The sequence below is a fragment of the Oryctolagus cuniculus genome, chromosome 10 (genome assembly GCF_051225735.1).
Source record: "Oryctolagus cuniculus isolate XC-2025 breed Fujian yellow rabbit chromosome 10, ASM5122573v1, whole genome shotgun sequence".
Taxonomy (NCBI): domain Eukaryota; kingdom Metazoa; phylum Chordata; class Mammalia; order Lagomorpha; family Leporidae; genus Oryctolagus; species Oryctolagus cuniculus.
In genome coordinates this window covers 98,681,762-98,699,252 of record NC_142876.1, presented here as the reverse complement: position 1 = coordinate 98,699,252, position 17,491 = coordinate 98,681,762, and the positions used below count along the sequence as shown (strand labels likewise).

At 59.9% G+C, this 17,491-nt stretch overlaps 1 protein-coding gene across 1 annotated transcript in view; it reads left to right on the top strand.

Annotated features, from left to right (window-relative positions):
• DNAH1 (dynein axonemal heavy chain 1) overlaps nucleotides 1-17,491 on the top strand; it is a 79,339-nt gene that overhangs the window by 34,032 nt on the left and 27,816 nt on the right. Inside the window, exons 17-37 of the mRNA XM_051852349.3 lie at nucleotides 1,030-1,112; nucleotides 2,030-2,171; nucleotides 2,626-2,781; nucleotides 3,014-3,212; nucleotides 3,292-3,545; nucleotides 4,764-4,976; nucleotides 5,880-6,044; nucleotides 6,495-6,616; nucleotides 6,776-6,881; nucleotides 7,434-7,613; nucleotides 8,060-8,200; nucleotides 8,667-8,830; nucleotides 9,014-9,127; nucleotides 9,821-10,009; nucleotides 10,289-10,394; nucleotides 11,046-11,159; nucleotides 11,531-11,680; nucleotides 14,581-14,667; nucleotides 14,787-14,973; nucleotides 16,325-16,416; nucleotides 16,556-16,710. Coding sequence (XP_051708309.3) covers nucleotides 1,030-1,112; nucleotides 2,030-2,171; nucleotides 2,626-2,781; nucleotides 3,014-3,212; nucleotides 3,292-3,545; nucleotides 4,764-4,976; nucleotides 5,880-6,044; nucleotides 6,495-6,616; nucleotides 6,776-6,881; nucleotides 7,434-7,613; nucleotides 8,060-8,200; nucleotides 8,667-8,830; nucleotides 9,014-9,127; nucleotides 9,821-10,009; nucleotides 10,289-10,394; nucleotides 11,046-11,159; nucleotides 11,531-11,680; nucleotides 14,581-14,667; nucleotides 14,787-14,973; nucleotides 16,325-16,416; nucleotides 16,556-16,710 — 3,119 coding nt within the window. The remainder of the gene's footprint in view (nucleotides 1-1,029; nucleotides 1,113-2,029; nucleotides 2,172-2,625; nucleotides 2,782-3,013; nucleotides 3,213-3,291; nucleotides 3,546-4,763; nucleotides 4,977-5,879; nucleotides 6,045-6,494; nucleotides 6,617-6,775; nucleotides 6,882-7,433; nucleotides 7,614-8,059; nucleotides 8,201-8,666; nucleotides 8,831-9,013; nucleotides 9,128-9,820; nucleotides 10,010-10,288; nucleotides 10,395-11,045; nucleotides 11,160-11,530; nucleotides 11,681-14,580; nucleotides 14,668-14,786; nucleotides 14,974-16,324; nucleotides 16,417-16,555; nucleotides 16,711-17,491) is intronic.

The window sequence follows — 17,491 nt, the reverse complement described above, 5'->3', positions numbered from 1 at the left end:
GCACACAGGGTGGGGGGCTGGAGCTGGAGTTGAGGCGGGCACACAGGGGTGGGGGATGTAGATGAGGCAGGCACACAGGGGCGGGGGGCTGGAGGTGAGGCGGGCACACAGGGGCGGGAGCTGGAGGTGCAGTGGGCACACAGGTGCTGGGGGCTGGAGGTGCAGTGGGCACACAGGTGCAGAGGCTGGAGGTGAGGTGAGTACACAGGTGCAGGGGGCTGGAGGTGAGGTGGGCACACAGGTGCAGGGCCTGGAGATGAAGCGGGCACACAGGGGTGGGGGGCTGGAGGTGAGGTGGGCACACAGGGGCAGGGGGCTGGAGGTGAGGCGGGCACACAGGGGCGGGGGCTGGAGGTGCAGTGGGCACACAGGTGCAGGGAGCTGGAGGTGAGGCAGGCACACAGGGGCGGGGGCTGGAGGTGAGGTTGGCACACAGGTGCAGGGGGCTGGAGATGAGATTGGCACACAGGTGCAGGGGGCTGGAGGTGAGGCGGGCACACAGGGGCGGGGGCTGGAGGTGAGGTGGGCACACAGGTGCAGGGGGCTGGAGGTGAGGTTGGCACACAGGAGCCGGGGGCTATTGGTGAGGCAGGCACACAGGTGTGGGGGCTGGGGCTGAGGTGTGCACACAGGTGTGGGGGGATGTAGATGAGGCGGGCATATAGGAGCTGGGAGCTGGGGGCTATGGCAGGCAGGGAATGGGATTGGATTGGGACCCAGGAGGGAGGATGTGAGGTAGATGGGGGGCTCTGAGCTGGGGGCACAGCCCGAGGTTCTGAATTATGCTGTTGGGAGGTCAGGGGGCAGAAGGAGTGGGTTTAGGGATTAGAAGTCAAAGGTGTAGTGGCCATCGCCCTTGGAGCCTTGAGCCTGATGCTGGCCTTGAGCCCTGCACCTCCTGCCTGCCCCAGCCCTCCCTTCTTTGAAAGCAGGCAGCCCCTTCCTAGTACCCCGCTGCTTTGGAGAGCCTGGTCCCAGTTTCCTCCTGGCCTGGCCTGCATGCCATTCTCGTTGCACCTGTGCCTGCAGGAGCGGATTGTGAAGGTCATGGATGACTACCAGATCATGGATGAATTCCTTTACAACCTCAACACGGATGACTTCAATGACAAGTGAGCAGAGCTTGGGGCCCCACGCCAAGTGGCTGGATGGGTGGCAGAGGGTGAGGGTGGCAGTCCTTAGTTGCAGGGGTTTCTCAAGGTACCAGCTGCTGCAGGCTGTGTAGAAGGGCCAGACCAAGATGTCAGAGGCCATGGTTTCCCCACGGCTGGGACCAGGCCACCCAAGAGGCAGTAGGAAGTCAAGTGGACCTGGCTGTTCCCCCGACCTTGGCTCTGTCCCATCGACAGCCTGAGACACATGTTTGCCCTGGGCCTGGGCTCCCCTGTTGGCGCCTGGGATCCTTGAGAGCATTGAAAGGAGGCAAAACCATTCTGGTGGGCAGTCACCGGAGAGGTGCACTTGTCTCCACCCAGTTCTCAAGGGCCCTCTTCTACCAAGCGTTGTAGAGACTTCCAGAGGCCCCTGGTTCAGCCCTGCCTTACAGATGGTGGTAGGAGGGGCCTGCAGGGTATCAGGCTGTCCTCTGCTCTAGGGGGTCCTCTTCCAGGGTCAGTTTCCCTGGGCCAGCTACAGGTGGAAGCCCTGAATTCCATAGCACCCCTACATCTCCCATGTCAGCTGGGCAGAGGGAGAGGGTCTGAGACAAAGGAAGTGGCCCTGACTGGTCACTGAGGAGGTGCAGGCTGGAGCCTGTTGTGGCCTCGTCTGAGGTGGGGCCCTCCAGGCTCAGGGCTTACAAAGGGAACTCAAGCACACCCCTCTCATCCCCGCTGCCCTGGATCTGCAGCTCACAGGACATCCCGGGGGCGGGTCAGGGCGGCCTCCCCAGTACTGGCTGTGTACTCTCAGATCATGTGGACTTTGCCGCTGCCCAGCCCCAGTCTGGATTCCCTCTGTGCCCCCTGCCTGGCCTGGCAGCCCCCCATTTCAGCTGTGCTGTGTTTGCTCCCATTCCCTGCCTGGCTAGGTGGGCTGCCAGCTACTGGCCCTCTAAGATCCTCGGGCAGGTGGAGATGGTGCGGCAGCAGCACATCGAGGAAGAGGAGAAGTTCCGCAAGATCCAGATCATGGATCAGAACAACTTCCAGGAGAAGCTGGAAGGGCTGCAGGTGCGGCTTGACTGCGGGCCGTGTGCTGGGATGTGCTCTTCAGCGCACAGGCTGGGGCCAGGCCTCATTTCTTGAACTCAGGAAGTGCCCTGTCCCTGTGAGATGGACGGGTGGCCGGGTGGACCAAGGAGGAAATGGCTGAAAGAACAAACCACAAGACCAGAGAGATGCTGGGGCAGTAAGCTCCAGAAAAATCCAGGGGAGTAAGGATGCCAACTCTGCCGTTGTGTCCTTGGCACCCAGATGGGAAGTGGGCACAGTGCTCGGGGCCATGGGCCCTCTGCCTGGCCATGTTGCCGCAGGGCTAGCATCATGCCACTCCTGGGAAAGGCAAAGTCCCCTCAGAACAGGGAGGGGTTGGTGCCCTGGGGTCTCGGCTCTCCTGGGCGTGTGTGGTAACACGTGGGCAATAGTCAGGCTGCAGGGACATCTGACCCTTTCCCATGGCCCACAGCTGGTGGTAGCGGGCTTCTCCACCCACGTGGAGATTGCACGAGCACATGAGATAGCCAATGAGGTGCGGCGGGTCAAGAAGCAGCTGAAGGACTGCCAGCAGCTGGCGATGCTCTACAACAACCGCGAGCGCATCTTTGGCCTGCCCATCACCAACGTAGGCCTCGGCGAGCACCTGGCTCCCCAGGCTGCGGCCACCTCAGAACCCAGCAGGGGGCAGGGCTGAGCAGGCTGCTGTGGGAGGTGGCCCCTGGGAAGAAGGGAGGTCAGGCCTGGGTCCACAGTGGGAGAAGCGTGGATAGCTGCTGGGAGCAAGTGAGGGAGAGGAGCAGCAGAGAGAACCCGGGGAGGGTCCCAAGGCAGCCTCTGCCTGCACCTGCCCCTTGCAGTATGACAAGCTCTCCAGGATGGTGAAGGAGTTCCAGCCCTACCTGGACCTGTGGACCACGGCCTCTGACTGGCTGCGCTGGTCCGAGAGCTGGATGAATGACCCTCTGTCCGCCATCGAGGCTGAGCAGCTGGAAAAGAACGTGATGGAGTCCTTCAAGACCATGCACAAGTGTGTGAAGCAGTTCAAGGACATCCCAGGTAGGCAGCGAGGCCAGCCTGTGCCCTCCCTGGCCACCCATGCCGGCTTCCTCTCACACCCACCCGCCCTCCGCTGCAGCCTGCCAGGACGTGGCCTTGGACATCCGAGCCCGCATCGAGGAGTTCAAGCCGTACATCCCGCTGATCCAGGGGCTGCGCAACCCTGGCATGCGGAACCGCCACTGGGAGGTCCTGTCCAACGAGATCAACATCAACGTCAGGCCCAAGGCCAACCTGACCTTTGCCCGCTGCCTCGAGATGAACCTGCAGGACCACATTGAGAGCATCAGCAAGGTGGCCGAGGTGGCTGGCAAGGAGTACGCCATCGAGCAGGTGGGCAGCTGCCCCCAGGCCCGCGCCGTGCCACCCCGCCCTGCCTAGGCCCTGCCAGACAGCCTCACCTTCAGCCCCTGCTGTGACAGCCTCTTAGGAGCACCGCAGCAGTGAGTGTCAGGTTCACCGGTTGAGGTGCATTCTGTTAAGAGTTAATGATGTGTGTGAGGTGCTTGGCAAGGTGCCTACTGTTGCTGTTTCTCCCCCGTACTCCTCTCAAGATCCCCAGGAAGGAGCTGAGAGAATTCTCCTTGGTTTTGTTTGTTTATTTGCTTTTTTGTTTTTTAAAGATTTATTTATTTATTTGAAAGAGTTACACAGATACACAGATATAGGAGAGGCAGGAAAAGAGAGGTCTTCCATCCGCTGGTTCACTCCCCAACTGGACGCAATGGTCAGAGCTGTGCTGATCCAAAGCCAGGAGCCAGGAGCTTCTTCTGGGTATCTCACACCAGTGCAGGGGCCCAAGGACTTGGGCCATCTTCCACTGCTTTCTCAGGCCATAGCAGAGAGCTGGATCGGAAGTGGAGCAGCCAGGACTCAAACCGGCGCCCATATGACATGCCGGCACCACAGGTGGTGGTTTTACCCACTACACCACAGCGCTGGCCCCCTTTCCTTGTTTTTTAAAAAACTTATTTTCATTTTATTTGAAAGGCAGAGAGAGAGAGAGCTCTTGCATCTACTGATTATTTCACCAAATGCCTACCACATCCAGGCCTGGGCCAGGTCGAAGCCAGGAGCCAAGAACTCAATCTGGGTCTCCCATGTGGGTGGCAGTGGCCCAAGGACTTGAACCATCACCTGCTGCCTCCAAGGGTGCCTCAGCAGAAGCTGGGTTGAACTAGGTGCTCTGAGGTGGTATGTTGGTATTCTAAGCATTAGTGTAACCACTGTGCCAAACGCCCTCCACATCGTCATTTAACAGATAAACAAATTAAGTCTCAGAGATTCGGGTGACACAGCCAGTAAGCCCTGGAGCTGGGACCAGTGCCTTAGCTGCCATCCAAGACACGTGTCCATGCTTGTTTTGAGAGTGAGTTGGCCATGAGTTCAGGTGGGCGACTTGTCGACCAGAAGGGCTGAGATTGTTTTCCCGGGGGCCAGTGTGAAGGTACCAGGCTAGGCAGTAGCTGTTCTTGCCCGCCTGGTGCTGGGCAGGCTGCGTGCTGCCCAGTTCCTTCCTGGGCCCCAGCCTGGACACGCCCTCCACTGCAGGCCCTGGACAAGATGGAGAAGGAGTGGTCAAGCATCCTGTTCAACGTGCTGCCCTACAAGGAGACGGACACCTATATCCTCAAGAGCCCGGACGAGGCCTCACAGCTGCTGGACGACCACATCGTCATGACGCAGAGCATGTCCTTTTCACCCTACAAGAAGCCCTTTGAGCAGCGCATCAACTCCTGGGAGACCAAGTTGAAGCTGACCCAGGTGGGCCCTGCTGCCCGTCCTCGCTGCCTCCCTCCTGCACCTCCAGGAGCCCTGTCCCGTAAGCTGCCTAGCCAGGTGAGAAGGGCTGGCCTGCAGGCCCTCTGGCTCGCCTGGAGAGGCCTATTCACCCTCCCGTGCCCACCGGCCCTTCCACCTGGGGTTCAGCCCACCTTCCATCGGCAAGGCTCAGCACCAGTCAGCTTTGCTGACTCCCCGCCAACACCCGCCTGCAAGGTGTTCCCAGGAGGCTCGCAGCAAGTACCGGGCCTTGGAGACTGGGAGCAGAACCCACCCTTTGAGAACTGTGGGCCCCTCGGAAGCAGGGACCACGTCCTCTCCTCCTGCTTCTCCCGTTACCCACAGCGGCAGCCTGGTGCAGAGCTGACTGTGGCACATGTCTCATAAGAGCTGAAGGAATATGTGAGTTTCCACTATTAGGAGATGAGAAGAGCTAAGTCCTGGTTGGGGCCTGTGGCCCGTGCTGCATGTGTCCCACTCTCGGATTGCGTCAGAGAGCAGTTCAGGGGTCTCAGAGATTCCTGGGGCATGGCCCCAAAAGTCCTCCCAGGAATGGAGACTGGTTTGGTCCCCTGAGCACCAGGTCCTTTCCTCTGTCACCTCAGGGTTTGCTGGTTTGGGTGTGGTCCTCTCGCAGGGCACAGCAGCTCCCTGGCTCTCTGGAAGGCATGGCTGCTCCACATGGTTTGTGGGCCTTCTTGAGAGGGCAGGCACCCCCACATCCTGCTTGTCCCCTGGAATGCCATGGCTGACACTGGCCGTGGACACTGGCCGTGGTGCCTGGAGCTCTGCCCGGCACCGGTGGGATGAGCTGTTTTGCTCAGGGACAGAACCTGACTAGGACCACAGACCCTGACAGTCCCCATCCTGCCCCACCTGTCCCAGGAAGTGCTGGAGGAGTGGCTGAGCTGCCAGCGGTCCTGGCTCTACCTGGAGCCCATCTTCAGCTCCGAGGACATCAACCGGCAGCTGCCGGTGGAAAGCAGGCGCTACCAGACGATGGAGCGCATCTGGAGGAAGATCATGCGGAACGCCTACGAGAACCGGGAGGCGAGCTCTGTGGGATGGGCCTTGTGCCTGGGGCACTGGGGCCCCTGCGCACACTGTTGGGAGCTTCCTGGTCTCTTCAATGACATGAGGACAAGTCTGAGTCTTCCGTCGTGGCTCAGGGCCTCTGGGGTGGGCTCCCGGGTCTCACAGGTGCTCCTCACAAACAAAGCAGCTGCCAGGTCTTCCACTGGATGGCTGCTGTCACATTGGCTCCAAGAGGGCCTGGCCAGCCCTGCAGCAAAGCCTCAGCTTAATTGATGGTGGTTTTGTTGATCCTAGAACTTTCCCCTGTGCATACATTCCCCCTGTAGCTCCTGGCCCCAGGTAGTTCTCCTGCCCACTTTCTTCCCAGGCCCCATGGAGGGTCCCTGGCTGCCATGGGTGCTCTAGTCTGCCTGCCTCCCGCTTGGCCCAGGCTCATGTCCACTTCCCCTGGCCCGGATGTTGCAGGTGATCAATGTGTGTTCTGACCAGAGGCTGCTGGAAAGCCTGCGGGACTGCAACAAGCTGCTGGACCTGGTGCAGAAGGGCCTCAGCGAGTACCTGGAGACCAAGCGGAGTGCCTTCCCCAGGTGGGCACCGCGGCTCACGCCCACCCTGTTACCATGTGCCTGCAAGGCCAGGAGACCGAGTGCTCTGCCCAGGCCTGGGTACAGGGGTGTCGGTGGTGCTGGGGCCCAGGGTACCTGTCTGACCATCTCCCCCACCCCACTACCCCCTTCCTTGGGCAGATTCTACTTCCTGTCAGATGACGAGCTGCTAGAGATCTTGTCCCAGACGAAGGATCCCACAGCCGTGCAGCCCCACTTGCGCAAGTGCTTCGAGAACATTGCCCGGGTGGGTGGCTGGGCCGGGAGCACTGGGCACCTGCCACGGAGAGTGTCTCTCCTCTGGCGCCAGGCCCTCTTAGCGAGAAATGAGGTGGGAAGTGAGATTCTTCAGAGATGCACACGGAACCTGGGGGAGGGAGGCCAGCCGCAGAGCCCCCTTCTCAGGGCAGGGGCCTCTGGATGCCGGCTCATTCAGGGGCTCCCTGTCCCCCCAGCATGCTCAGCATGCTCATGGCTGAGTCGAGGAACCTGTGAGGCCAGAGGCCTGGGACCCTCCTTGCCCTCCCCTCCGCTGTGAAGGAGGCTGCACATGTGGGACAGAATCCGACTTGGAGCCTGGGCCCTGGTGGTCCCCCGTGTAGGGTGGGGACACAGGGAGAGGCCGGCTCAGCCCCCTCCCCGGGCTGCCAGCTGTGAGCCGGGCCTGCGCTGGGCTGAGGCAGACCCTTCCTGCCCACTTGCAGGCAGGGGTGGGCAGAAGCTCGCCTGGGGGACACCCCCAGACACGGTAGCAGAGCTGGCACAGCAAGGTGACCGCCCGCTGTCCTGTCGCCTGCAGCTGCTGTTCCAGGAGGACCTGGAGATCACACACATGTACTCGGCGGAGGGTGAGGAGGTGCGCCTGTCTGTCTCCGTCTTCCCTTTGAGCAACGTGGAGGACTGGCTGCGGGAGGTGGAGCACAGCATGAAGGGCAGCGTGCGTGACATCATTGAGAGGGCCATCAAGGCCTACCCCGTGGTGAGCCACAGCTCCAGGCCTGGCCCCCAGCCAGCCTGCCTGCTGCCCCTCTCTCAGCTTTGTGGACTCAGGGGGCTCGGGCGGGATCTGGGCTCTCCCTCCCCTGCACTCTGGAGGGGAGGACTGCTGGGGATGCTCTCGGTGCCTGCATCCCTGCTCTCAGCCTCATGGCCAGAGCACGTGCAGAGGTGTGCACCCAGGACTACGTTCCTGATGCGGGGCCCCTGCCTGGCTGCTCCCACTGTCCTCTCTGCTGCACAAGTGATGCTCTGCCCATCCCCCAGAGGCCAGGGCTTGATGGCTTCTCTGCTCTGGCAGGACTGTGGGCTTACCATTCAAGCCGAGAGGTTGACAGGCAAAGCGCAGGCAACATTCATGACAGGAAGTGGGGACAGGATGTGGGCTGGCAGTTTGCCTGAGTCAGCCTGCCTGTGTTGTCTTCCCAGATGCCCAGGACCCAGTGGGTTCTGAACTGGCCTGGCCAGGTGACCATCGCTGGATGCCAGACCTACTGGACCATGGAGGTGGAGAAGGCCTTGGAGGCTGGAGACATCAGTATGCGGCTGTTCCCTCAGCTCTCCCAGCAGGTGGGGGCCGAGAGGACCCCTGTCTGCTCCCCTCACCCCACCCCACACCGCGTCCACTTGGACAAGAGGCCGGCTTAAGAGCTTTTCCTCCATTGAACCTGGGAAGAGGCTTAAGGTTGGGTGCAGAGAACAGGAGGTCACCTGATCCCTGCAATGAGTTGCTCACAACCAGCCACCAATAGGAGGGCTCAGGCCAGGCAGGTGCCCCTCTTCTGACAGTGAGGGGGTGCATACCTCCTGTGCTGTCCTTCGGGCTACCCTTGCTCCAAGCACCAACTCTTCACCAGGCTCCGCCATGTGTGCTGCGGGGAGACAGATGCCATGTGCACACCTCCGTTTGTTTACCTCCTGCTGCCCGGTGCTGCTCCGCCCTGTCCCAGAGCATCCCAAATCCCCTGGTAGAGGGGCTATTCCTGAGGGAAGCCCACCCTCTGTGCAGGCTGTGACAGTGCCCCCATGCCCGCAGCTCAGTGACCTGGTGGCCCTGGTGCGGGGGAAGCTGTCCCGCATGCAGCGGGCAGTGCTGTCAGCACTGATCGTCATTGAGGTCCACGCCAAGGAGGTCGTGAACAAGCTGATCCGGGAGCACGTGGTCAGCGTGAATGACTTCGAGTGGATCTCCCAGCTCAGGTGGGGGCTGCCCCCCAGGGCCGCACGGCTGCGAGGGTCCCATGTGGGGAGGCGTAGAGAGTCTGTTGACGGTAGGTGGGTTCCTGCCCTCAAGGCTCGGCGGCAAGCTGGGCAGAGGCGCCTGATATTCTCATTCCCCTGTCCTCAGTGGCAGACCCTGAGCCCATCCTGCTGCCTTTCCAGGTACTACTGGACCAATGACAACCTGTACATCCGCGCTGTGAATGCTGAATTCATCTATGGCTACGAGTACCTAGGCAACAGCGGGAGGCTGGTGATCACGCCCCTAACAGACAGGTGAGGGTCCTCCCTCCCCATGGGACAGCCTTACTGCAGCTCTCGCTGGCCCAGGCATCCGGAACCGTGGCCAGGTGGGGCAGGATCAGAAGCAAGAACTTTGGGTTCAGAACTTGGCTATGCTTGTCACAGGCTGAGTGACCTTGGGCTGGTTACACAACCTCTCCATGCCTCAGTTTGTTCTGGGGCCTTTCTGGGGCTGGCTATGAGAATTTCATGGGCTAATGTACATGAGGTTCTTGGTGTGTGTGCGGGGCTCACTAAGTGGGCAATGGGCGTGAGCATTGCTATTTTTAGCAGTCAGAGGAATTGATCTTGAGAGAGGGCAAGGGCACATCCTTTCATAACGTGAACAACTCTGTTCTAAAGCAATCAGTGAGTTCATCTTTGTCAGCCATCTTTAGCGCCACATGGATTTTCAAGCAGGGCTCTGAGCAAGGGAAATGAAGCTAGGGTCAGCCATCCCAGCGGGGCCCTGAGCAAAGCTATGTAGAGCCATCACAGGGGCCAGGGAAAGCAAGGGAGGTGGCTGTGGACTCCAGTCCTGACCCCAGCAGCCAGGGCTGGGCACGCTGGGCCCTGAGAGGTGGGGAGGGGTGGGAGCTGTCCATTTATGGCACCTGAGAGGAACAGGCTCTTCCTGTGTTGGTGGAGATCCCCGGACCTATGCCACTGCCACTGTCACCCGTGCAGGTGCTACCTCACCCTGACTGGAGCCTTGCACCTCAAGTTTGGGGGTGCTCCAGCTGGCCCGGCTGGCACAGGAAAAACTGAGACCACTAAAGACCTGGGCAAGGCTTTGGCCATCCAGACAGTTGTGTTCAACTGTTCTGACCAGCTCGACTTCATGGCCATGGGCAAGTTCTTCAAGGGCCTGGCCAGGTGAGGTTGGGTGAGTGGGTGTCATAGGACTGCTCTCTGGGGAGGGCTAAACAAGGGTGCTGCTGGGAGCAGCATCCCGGGATGGTGAGGAGCACAGATGGCATACTGTGGCTCAAAGGCTCAGCCCCGGCAGGCACAGGGCGGCACCAAGGGTGAGATTGTGGGTGGGTGGAGATTGCTACTGAGGGCTTCCTCCATGGCAGTCCAGGGCGCCCGTGGCAGGAGGGGCCAGGTAGGCTCTGAATGCGCATGCCCACACCATGCTCTGTCCTCACTTAGTGCTGGGGCCTGGGCCTGCTTCGACGAGTTCAATCGCATTGACATTGAGGTGCTGTCCGTGGTGGCACAGCAGATCACCACCATCCAGAAGGCACAGCAGCAGCGGGTGAGCCTCAGCGACAGCACCTGTGCTGCCATGCCACGCAGTGCGGCTGCCGTGCTACAGCAGGGAGAGGCCAAGCCTTGGGGCTGCCCCCAGTCCTGCTCATGTCTCATAGAGGGCGTGGCGCCGTCCCCCTGCCCCTACACAGCTGCCCCTAGAGGGCTTGTGTCGCCACTCAGGAAGTGCCACACCTCATGCCAGTCTGTGGGTGGCACCCAGGCCAGGCGGCAGCAGATGAAGTGGTCCTTCCTACGTCCTGACTCTTATGGAAAGCCCGAGGCACGGTCACTCTCCCTAACCAGGAATATCGTCCGGGGGACAAGAGTTCAGAGACCCCACCCCCAGCTCCGAGCCAAGGCCCAGGGCCTTAGTTGAGGCTGAGTGTGCATATGTCTGGGGTGTCGGTGTCAGCATTTGGGGGTGGAGGGTGTGGGAAGCAGGAGATGTGTGGAGACCTCAGAGGGGCTGGAGCCAGCACCTGTGAGGCCATGGGTGGGCCACTGGGACCTGAGGAAATAGGCCAGATCCTGAAACAAGCTGTCCCTGAGCAACGGGGCTCATCAGCAGGGGACAGGGGCCTCTTTGAAAGAGGAAGGGTCAGCACATCCCCTCCCCTTCACCCTGCCCCAGGTGAGTTGTCCCCCTGCCCCACAGGTGGAACGCTTCATGTTTGAAGGTGTCGAGATCCCCCTCGTGCCCTCGTGCGCAGTGTTTATCACCATGAACCCTGGATATGCTGGCCGCACGGAGCTCCCTGACAATCTGAAGGCAGGTGCAGGCCCAGCTGCTTGGCCTCAGGGACCATGATCCTCCATGGCAGCCCTCTCCATGGAGGGGCATGGAGGAAGCCAGGGTGGTCTGTGTGCACGTGATGGGGAGCATCTGATGGGACCTGCTGGGGCTGGCCCTGCAGGAGAAATGGGCAGACAGAGCCAAGAGGGGCCAAGCAGAGTGACCTGGGGGCAGCTTCAGATCAATACAGTGATCCATTTCTCTTAGGCAGAGCTCCCCAGCGACGGGCAGTGTGACCGTCAGCTAGGGCAGGCATGGAGCCGAGATGTGGTGGGGAGGAGGGCCTCCCACTGGCGCCCCAGCGGGTGAGGTGTGCCTGCCTACCACACAAGCTCCATGTGCCCCAGGCGCTCTTCCGGCCTGTGGCCATGATGGTTCCTGATTATGCCATGATCGCCGAGATCTCCCTCTACTCCTTTGGTTTCAATGAGGCCAGCGTGCTGGCTAAGAAGATCACGACCACCTTCAAGCTGTCCTCCGAGCAGCTCAGCTCCCAGGTGAGGCCCTGCCCTGACCAGTTTCTCCAGCTCCAGGGCAGCTCTGAATCCATCTTGTGTGGAGCATCTGCCAAGGGCCAGGCTCCGTGCTGGCTGCTTTACAAGAATTGGCTAGTGGACTGCTCACAACCCTGTGAGATAGGAATTGCATCCCTGTCCCTTAGCCAAGGACACTGAGATCCCCATGGCCAAGATCCTGGCGAGGCTTGTGCAGTGCCTGGTGGAGCTGGAGCAGAAACCAGGGACAGATGCCCACTGGCTAGGTCACGGGCAAGGAGGGAGGATCATCGGGGGACGTGAGCAGCGCAGGGCTGGGAGCTTGTGCGGACCAGGACATGACAGCCAGGTCCCACTGCCCCGCAGGGAGGAGGGCTGGGCCTGGCACCAGCACTGGCGGAGGAGCTTTCTGTTTGGCTGCCTCTGCAGACAGACTGCCCCTCTGCAGCAGCCAGGCCCTGCTGCTGGGCTCACGTGCTACCAGCTTTGTCTGTCATAATTCCAGAAAAAATCCTGTTGTCACCCTAAAGGATTTTCTCTGGGTCATATGCTCTTCTATGAATACCAGTCACCATGGCCAGGGGCGCACAGTGGTACCTTTGGCCAGCTGTAGCCCACCAAAACCCTTGGGTTAAAAGAGATGCCATCTGTTACTGGGTGTGCCACAGGGCACCCCGGGGGCTGTCACCCCCACGGCCCCTTCTTTCTGATCATCTACTTCGAAGAGTACCCCTTGCCCCTGTTAGAGCAGCTACCCCAGCTGGTGCCCCCTTCCCAAGTGGGATGTCCCAGAGGCAAGGCTGGTCTCTTCATGTGGTTCCAAGTCCTGGATATCTGGACATGCACTGGTCTGTGAGCCAGGTCGTCGTGTGCCACGGGGCAGAATGACAGTGTTAGCAATTTCCAACACTTTCACTATACAAGGATACTTCAAAAAGTTGGTGGAAAATGTATTAGCAGTATGAATCAGGGCAGGCATTTAGCAGAGCAGTTAAGACTGAGATGTGTGCATCCCCTGTCAGTGCCCACACGTGAGTACCAGCTCTACTTCTAATGCAGCTTCCTGCTAATTCACATCCTGGGAGCACTGGTCATGTCTCAAGTACTTGGCTCCTTGTTTACCTAACCGGGAGACGCAGATTGATTTCGTGACTCCTGGAGTTGGCCTGGCCCAGCCCTGGCTGTTGTGTGCATCTGGGGCACGAACCGGTGTATTTCATTGCTCCCTGTTTCATCGCTTGTTCGCTCTCTCAAATTCATGCAGTTTTTTATTTTTTTTTTGACAGGCAGAGTTAGAGAGAGAGACAGAGAGAAAGGTCTTCCTTTTCCATTGGTTCACCCCACAATGGCCGCTGTGGCCAGCTCACTGTGCTGATCCGAAGCCAGGAGCCAGGTGCTTCTCCTGGTCTCCCATGCGGGTGCAGGGCCCAAGCACTTGGGACAATCCTCTACTGCACTCCGGGGCCACAGCAGAGAGCTGGACAGGAAGAGGAGCAACCAGGACAGAATCTGGCGCCCCGACTGGGACTAGAACTCAGGGTGCTGGCGCCGCAGGCGGAGGATTAGCCTATTGAGCCACGGCGCCGGCCCACAGTTTTTTGTAATACATATTTTCCAAGAGAAAATTATCCCCAAAAAAGGTCATACTTTAAAAAAAATGATTTACTTTTTATTTATTTGAAAGAGTTACAAAGAGAGGTAGAGCCAGAGAGAGAGAAAGGTCTTCCATTTGCTTGTTCACTCCCCAAATGGCTGCAATGGCCATAGCTGAGCTGATCCAAAGCCAGGAACCAATAGCTTCTTCTGGGTCTCCCAAGCAGGTGTAGGGGCCCAAGGACTTGGGCCATCTTCTACTGCTTTCCCAGGCCATAGCAGAGAGCTGGATCAGAAGTGCAGCAGCCGGGACTTGAACTGGCACTCATAGGGGATGCAGCACTGCAGGCTGGGGCTTCAACCCACTGTGCCACAGCGCCAGCCCCAAAAGCCCATACTTTTAATTCCATTTTACCATGAACTTTTCTTTCTCTTTTTCCCCTAAAGATTTACTTATGCATTTGAAAGGCAGAGATACTGAGGTAGGGGTAGGGGTAGGGGTAGGGGTAGAGGCAGAGGCAGAGGCAGAGGCAGAGGTAGGGGTAGAGGTAGAGGTAGAGGTACAGAGAGAGAGAGAGGATATCTTCCACCAACTGGTTCACTCTCCAAATGGCTGCAACAGCCAGGGCTGTGCCAGGCCAAAGCCAGGAACCAGGAGCTTCTTCCAGATATCCCATGTGGGAGCAGGGGTCCAAGCACTTGGGCCATCTTGCACTGCTTTCCCAGGCACATTAGCAGGGAGCTGGATGGGAAGCAGAGCAGGCGGAACCAAGCCAGCACCCACACGAGATGCCAGTGCTGCTGCCAGAGTCTTAGCTTTCTATGCCACTGTGCCAGCCCCTCCGTGAGGTTTTCAGAGCACCCTCATACGATGGAGAGAAGCAGAATCAGCAGGAAAAGCTGTGGAGGTGTGGCTGGAAGGACAGGCCTGGAGAGGTTAACAGGTGGGCGGGGGAAGTCAGAAGGAGGCTCAGGGTCACGGAGGCCCTCCAGGTGGACGCACAGATGGGTGACCCCTCCGTGCCCTCGGTGCTGTGTTAGGACTGCAGGGTTGTGGAAGTGGCCAAAGTAGAGTTGATCTGCGGATGCAGAATGGGCGACCCGGTCAAGGGGGAGATGGTGGGATGGTGAAGTAACGGCGCCAGAGGGGATGCAGCCCAGGGAAGGGTGTGGGGGCAGGCACAGAGGGCCTGTAGTGGCAAGCTGGGCACTGAGGTTTGGCCAGGTGCCAGGTGGGAGGCAGAGTGTTCCAGGCAGAAGCCCCCTGAGAGACAGTGCCCACCCACACCTCCCCCTGCTGCTGGTGACAGGATCACTACGACTTCGGGATGAGAGCCGTGAAGACCGTGATCTCGGCTGCCGGAAACCTCAAACGAGAAAACCCCAGCATGAATGAGGTGCGCTCCATCCCAGGGTGGGGGCTCCAGGGGCTGGGGCTCCAGGAGGGCTTCGTGGCAGCTGGAGGAAGCTGGCGGCCTGCGCCCTGTGCTGACGGCCGTGCCGGTGCCTGCGGCAGGAGCTGATCTGCCTGCGGGCCATCCGTGATGTGAACGTGCCCAAGTTCCTGCAGGAGGACCTCAAGCTCTTCTCTGGGATTGTGTCCGACCTGTTTCCCACCATCAGGGAGGAGGAAACGAACTATGGCATCCTGGACACAGCCATCCGCAAGGCCTGTGAGAAGAGTAACCTCAAGGATGTGGAGGGTGAGCCACTGGCCCACAGCATCTGATGAGGGGCTGGCTCTGACCACCTGGGTGGCAGGGGCAGGGCAGGCCAGCCTCAGTGTGCAGCAGGCTGGGGCTCCTGGCTGAATGGTCCAGGGCCAGAGCAGGTGCCCTTAGCCCTGACAGGCTAGAATCTGCCAGGTGATGGGGAAGCAATTACTGCTCTGTTCCCGAGACCCCGTGTGAGGAGCAGCCCAGCCCTCGGTCCCTTCCCAGGCCTTGCTTCTGCAGGCCCCAGCCCCTTGCCTTGTCCTTACCTGCTTGGGTGGGAGGGAGCTTGAGTGCCTCGTTCCGTATCCCCCACCCCACCTCACCGCAGTCACCAGTCCCCTCTGCTGCAGGCTGCTCAGTTTCCATCCTGCTGGTGGACTTGCTTGTGCTCCTTGTGGAGCAGCAGTCCCGGTGTCATGGCACGGAGGAGCATTTGGGCCCTTCCTGAACTGATACCACTGCCGTCAGACTCCCTCTGAGCCTGAACCCCTTCCCTGCTAGGAGGGCGAAGCTCTCGCCCCATCGCTGCAGGTGCATGCCACTTGAGTTCTTGCCTCCCAGCCCCTGGCCTGGCTCCCCCCTTCTCTCTTCCCAACCCATCCTTTGGGAAATGTTGATGCCATGCTGGCCACTCAGGGGCCCCCTCTGGAACCCAAGCAGTGGATCTGCTCATGCAGGGCCCCCTCCAATGCCCTCCATTGCTCTTCAGTGGAGGCTCTAATGCTTCCTTCCCTGGCCACGTTTCGTGCCCTCGACCCCGGGAGAGTGTTGAATAAAGGCCTAGACTCTTGGTCCCTTGTAGCCCTGGGTCAGCTTGGCCATCCCAGGGTAGTTGGGTTCCATTTCTTCGGCAGGGACCCTTGGATCTGCAGTGCTAGAGCATCGTGCCAGAGTTACACACTCACTCCCCACCCATGTAGGCCTGCGGCTGGCAGCTGTCCCCGTAGCTCTTGACTCTCGCTAGGGCTTTGCCTCATATTGGCCAGCACTTACTGGGTTTGGCACTCTCAGCAGGCTGGGCAGAAACTTTGAGACTAGTGTTGACTGTGGACCTGCGATGGCTGACCCCAGGCAGGCCTGATGGCTGATCACCTGCACAGTGGGAGCTGGGGGATTATAGTGATAGGAACACTGCCTGGCATCTAGAAAGTTTCTTCTCTGTGCCCAGTGCTTCGCCTGCCCCTGCCTGTGAGAGAGGTGCCCCCACTGTCCTCGTTTGACAGACGAGGGGCCTGGGGCTCAGGGAGTGAAGTGATGTGCCGGAGGTCCCGCAAGCTAGTGGTGGAGCTGGGACTCAGCCCCTGCCGTGATGCCTGGGATCCCCGCTGTGTCCCCTCAGGCTTCATGACCAAGTGCATCCAGCTCTACGAGACCACGGTGGTGCGGCATGGCCTCATGCTCGTCGGGCCCACAGGCTCTGGCAAGAGTAATGTAGGTGGAACCGAGCCGGGTGGCCCAGTGGATGGACCATGGGCCCGTGGGCTGGGGTGGCGTCAGCAGGGCTGCTGGCCTCTAGGATGCCCCTTTCCAGTTCCTGTGGCCCCTGGCCCACTGTGGCCTGCGTTCCCAGTGTTACAGAGTCCTGGCAGCTGCCCTGACGTCAATCAAAGGGCAGCCGTCCATCAGCGGTGGCGTGTATGAAGCCGTCAACTACTATGTGCTGAACCCCAAGTCCATCACGATGGGCCAGCTGTACGGGGAGTTCGACCTGCTTACTCACGAGTGGTGAGCGCCCCGGGGACCTCCCCCAGCCTGGCTCTGCCACCCAAAGCCTGGGTTCTGCTCACCATTCCATTTCCTCCTCCCTTCCTCCTGGGGGGTGGGGGGTGGGGTGGGTTGTGTCCCTGGACTGTAAGGGAAGGACAGTCAGCGCTCGTCATGGTGAGGCAGGGATGAGCTTGCTGTGTGGAAGGAGCCCGGCAGCGCACTTGGCACGGAACAGACACCAGTGACTGGCTGCCACTCTTCGCAACAGAGGCTGGGGGCCTCTGCTCCCAGGGGCAGTGCATGGGGCTGGGAGGAGGGCACATCAGCCCCCAAGGCACTTTTCTCCAGGGCTCTTGTATTTCTCCAGAAAAGGCCTCCAGGCTCCTGGTGGGAGCCAGGTGGGAGGTGGATTGGGGGAGAGGAGTCACCTGTTTTCCCTACTGTGGGCCTGGCTGGCCTGGCTGCCCCATTTCTGAGGAGGTGAGGGGTCAGGGAGGATCTGGAGGTCAGACCAGGTAAATGTCCTATTAAAGCAAAGTTATTCAGCAACTCTTGTTAAGGCCTAGCGAGGAAGACTTCACTTTGCACCATTGTGACAGGTGCAGGGGCCTGTCCTGCAGTGGGGACGAAAGATTGGGCTCCACTGGGAATACGGCAGGGGCGAGTGGAAGTTTACAATGTGGGGCAGGGCGTGGGGACTAGGGAGTGGAACCTTACAAAGAAGCAGCATCAGATCAGGGTCAGAGGGGGCTCAGCTAAGCTGACCCAGGGAATTCTCACTGGAGACAAGGCCAGGTGA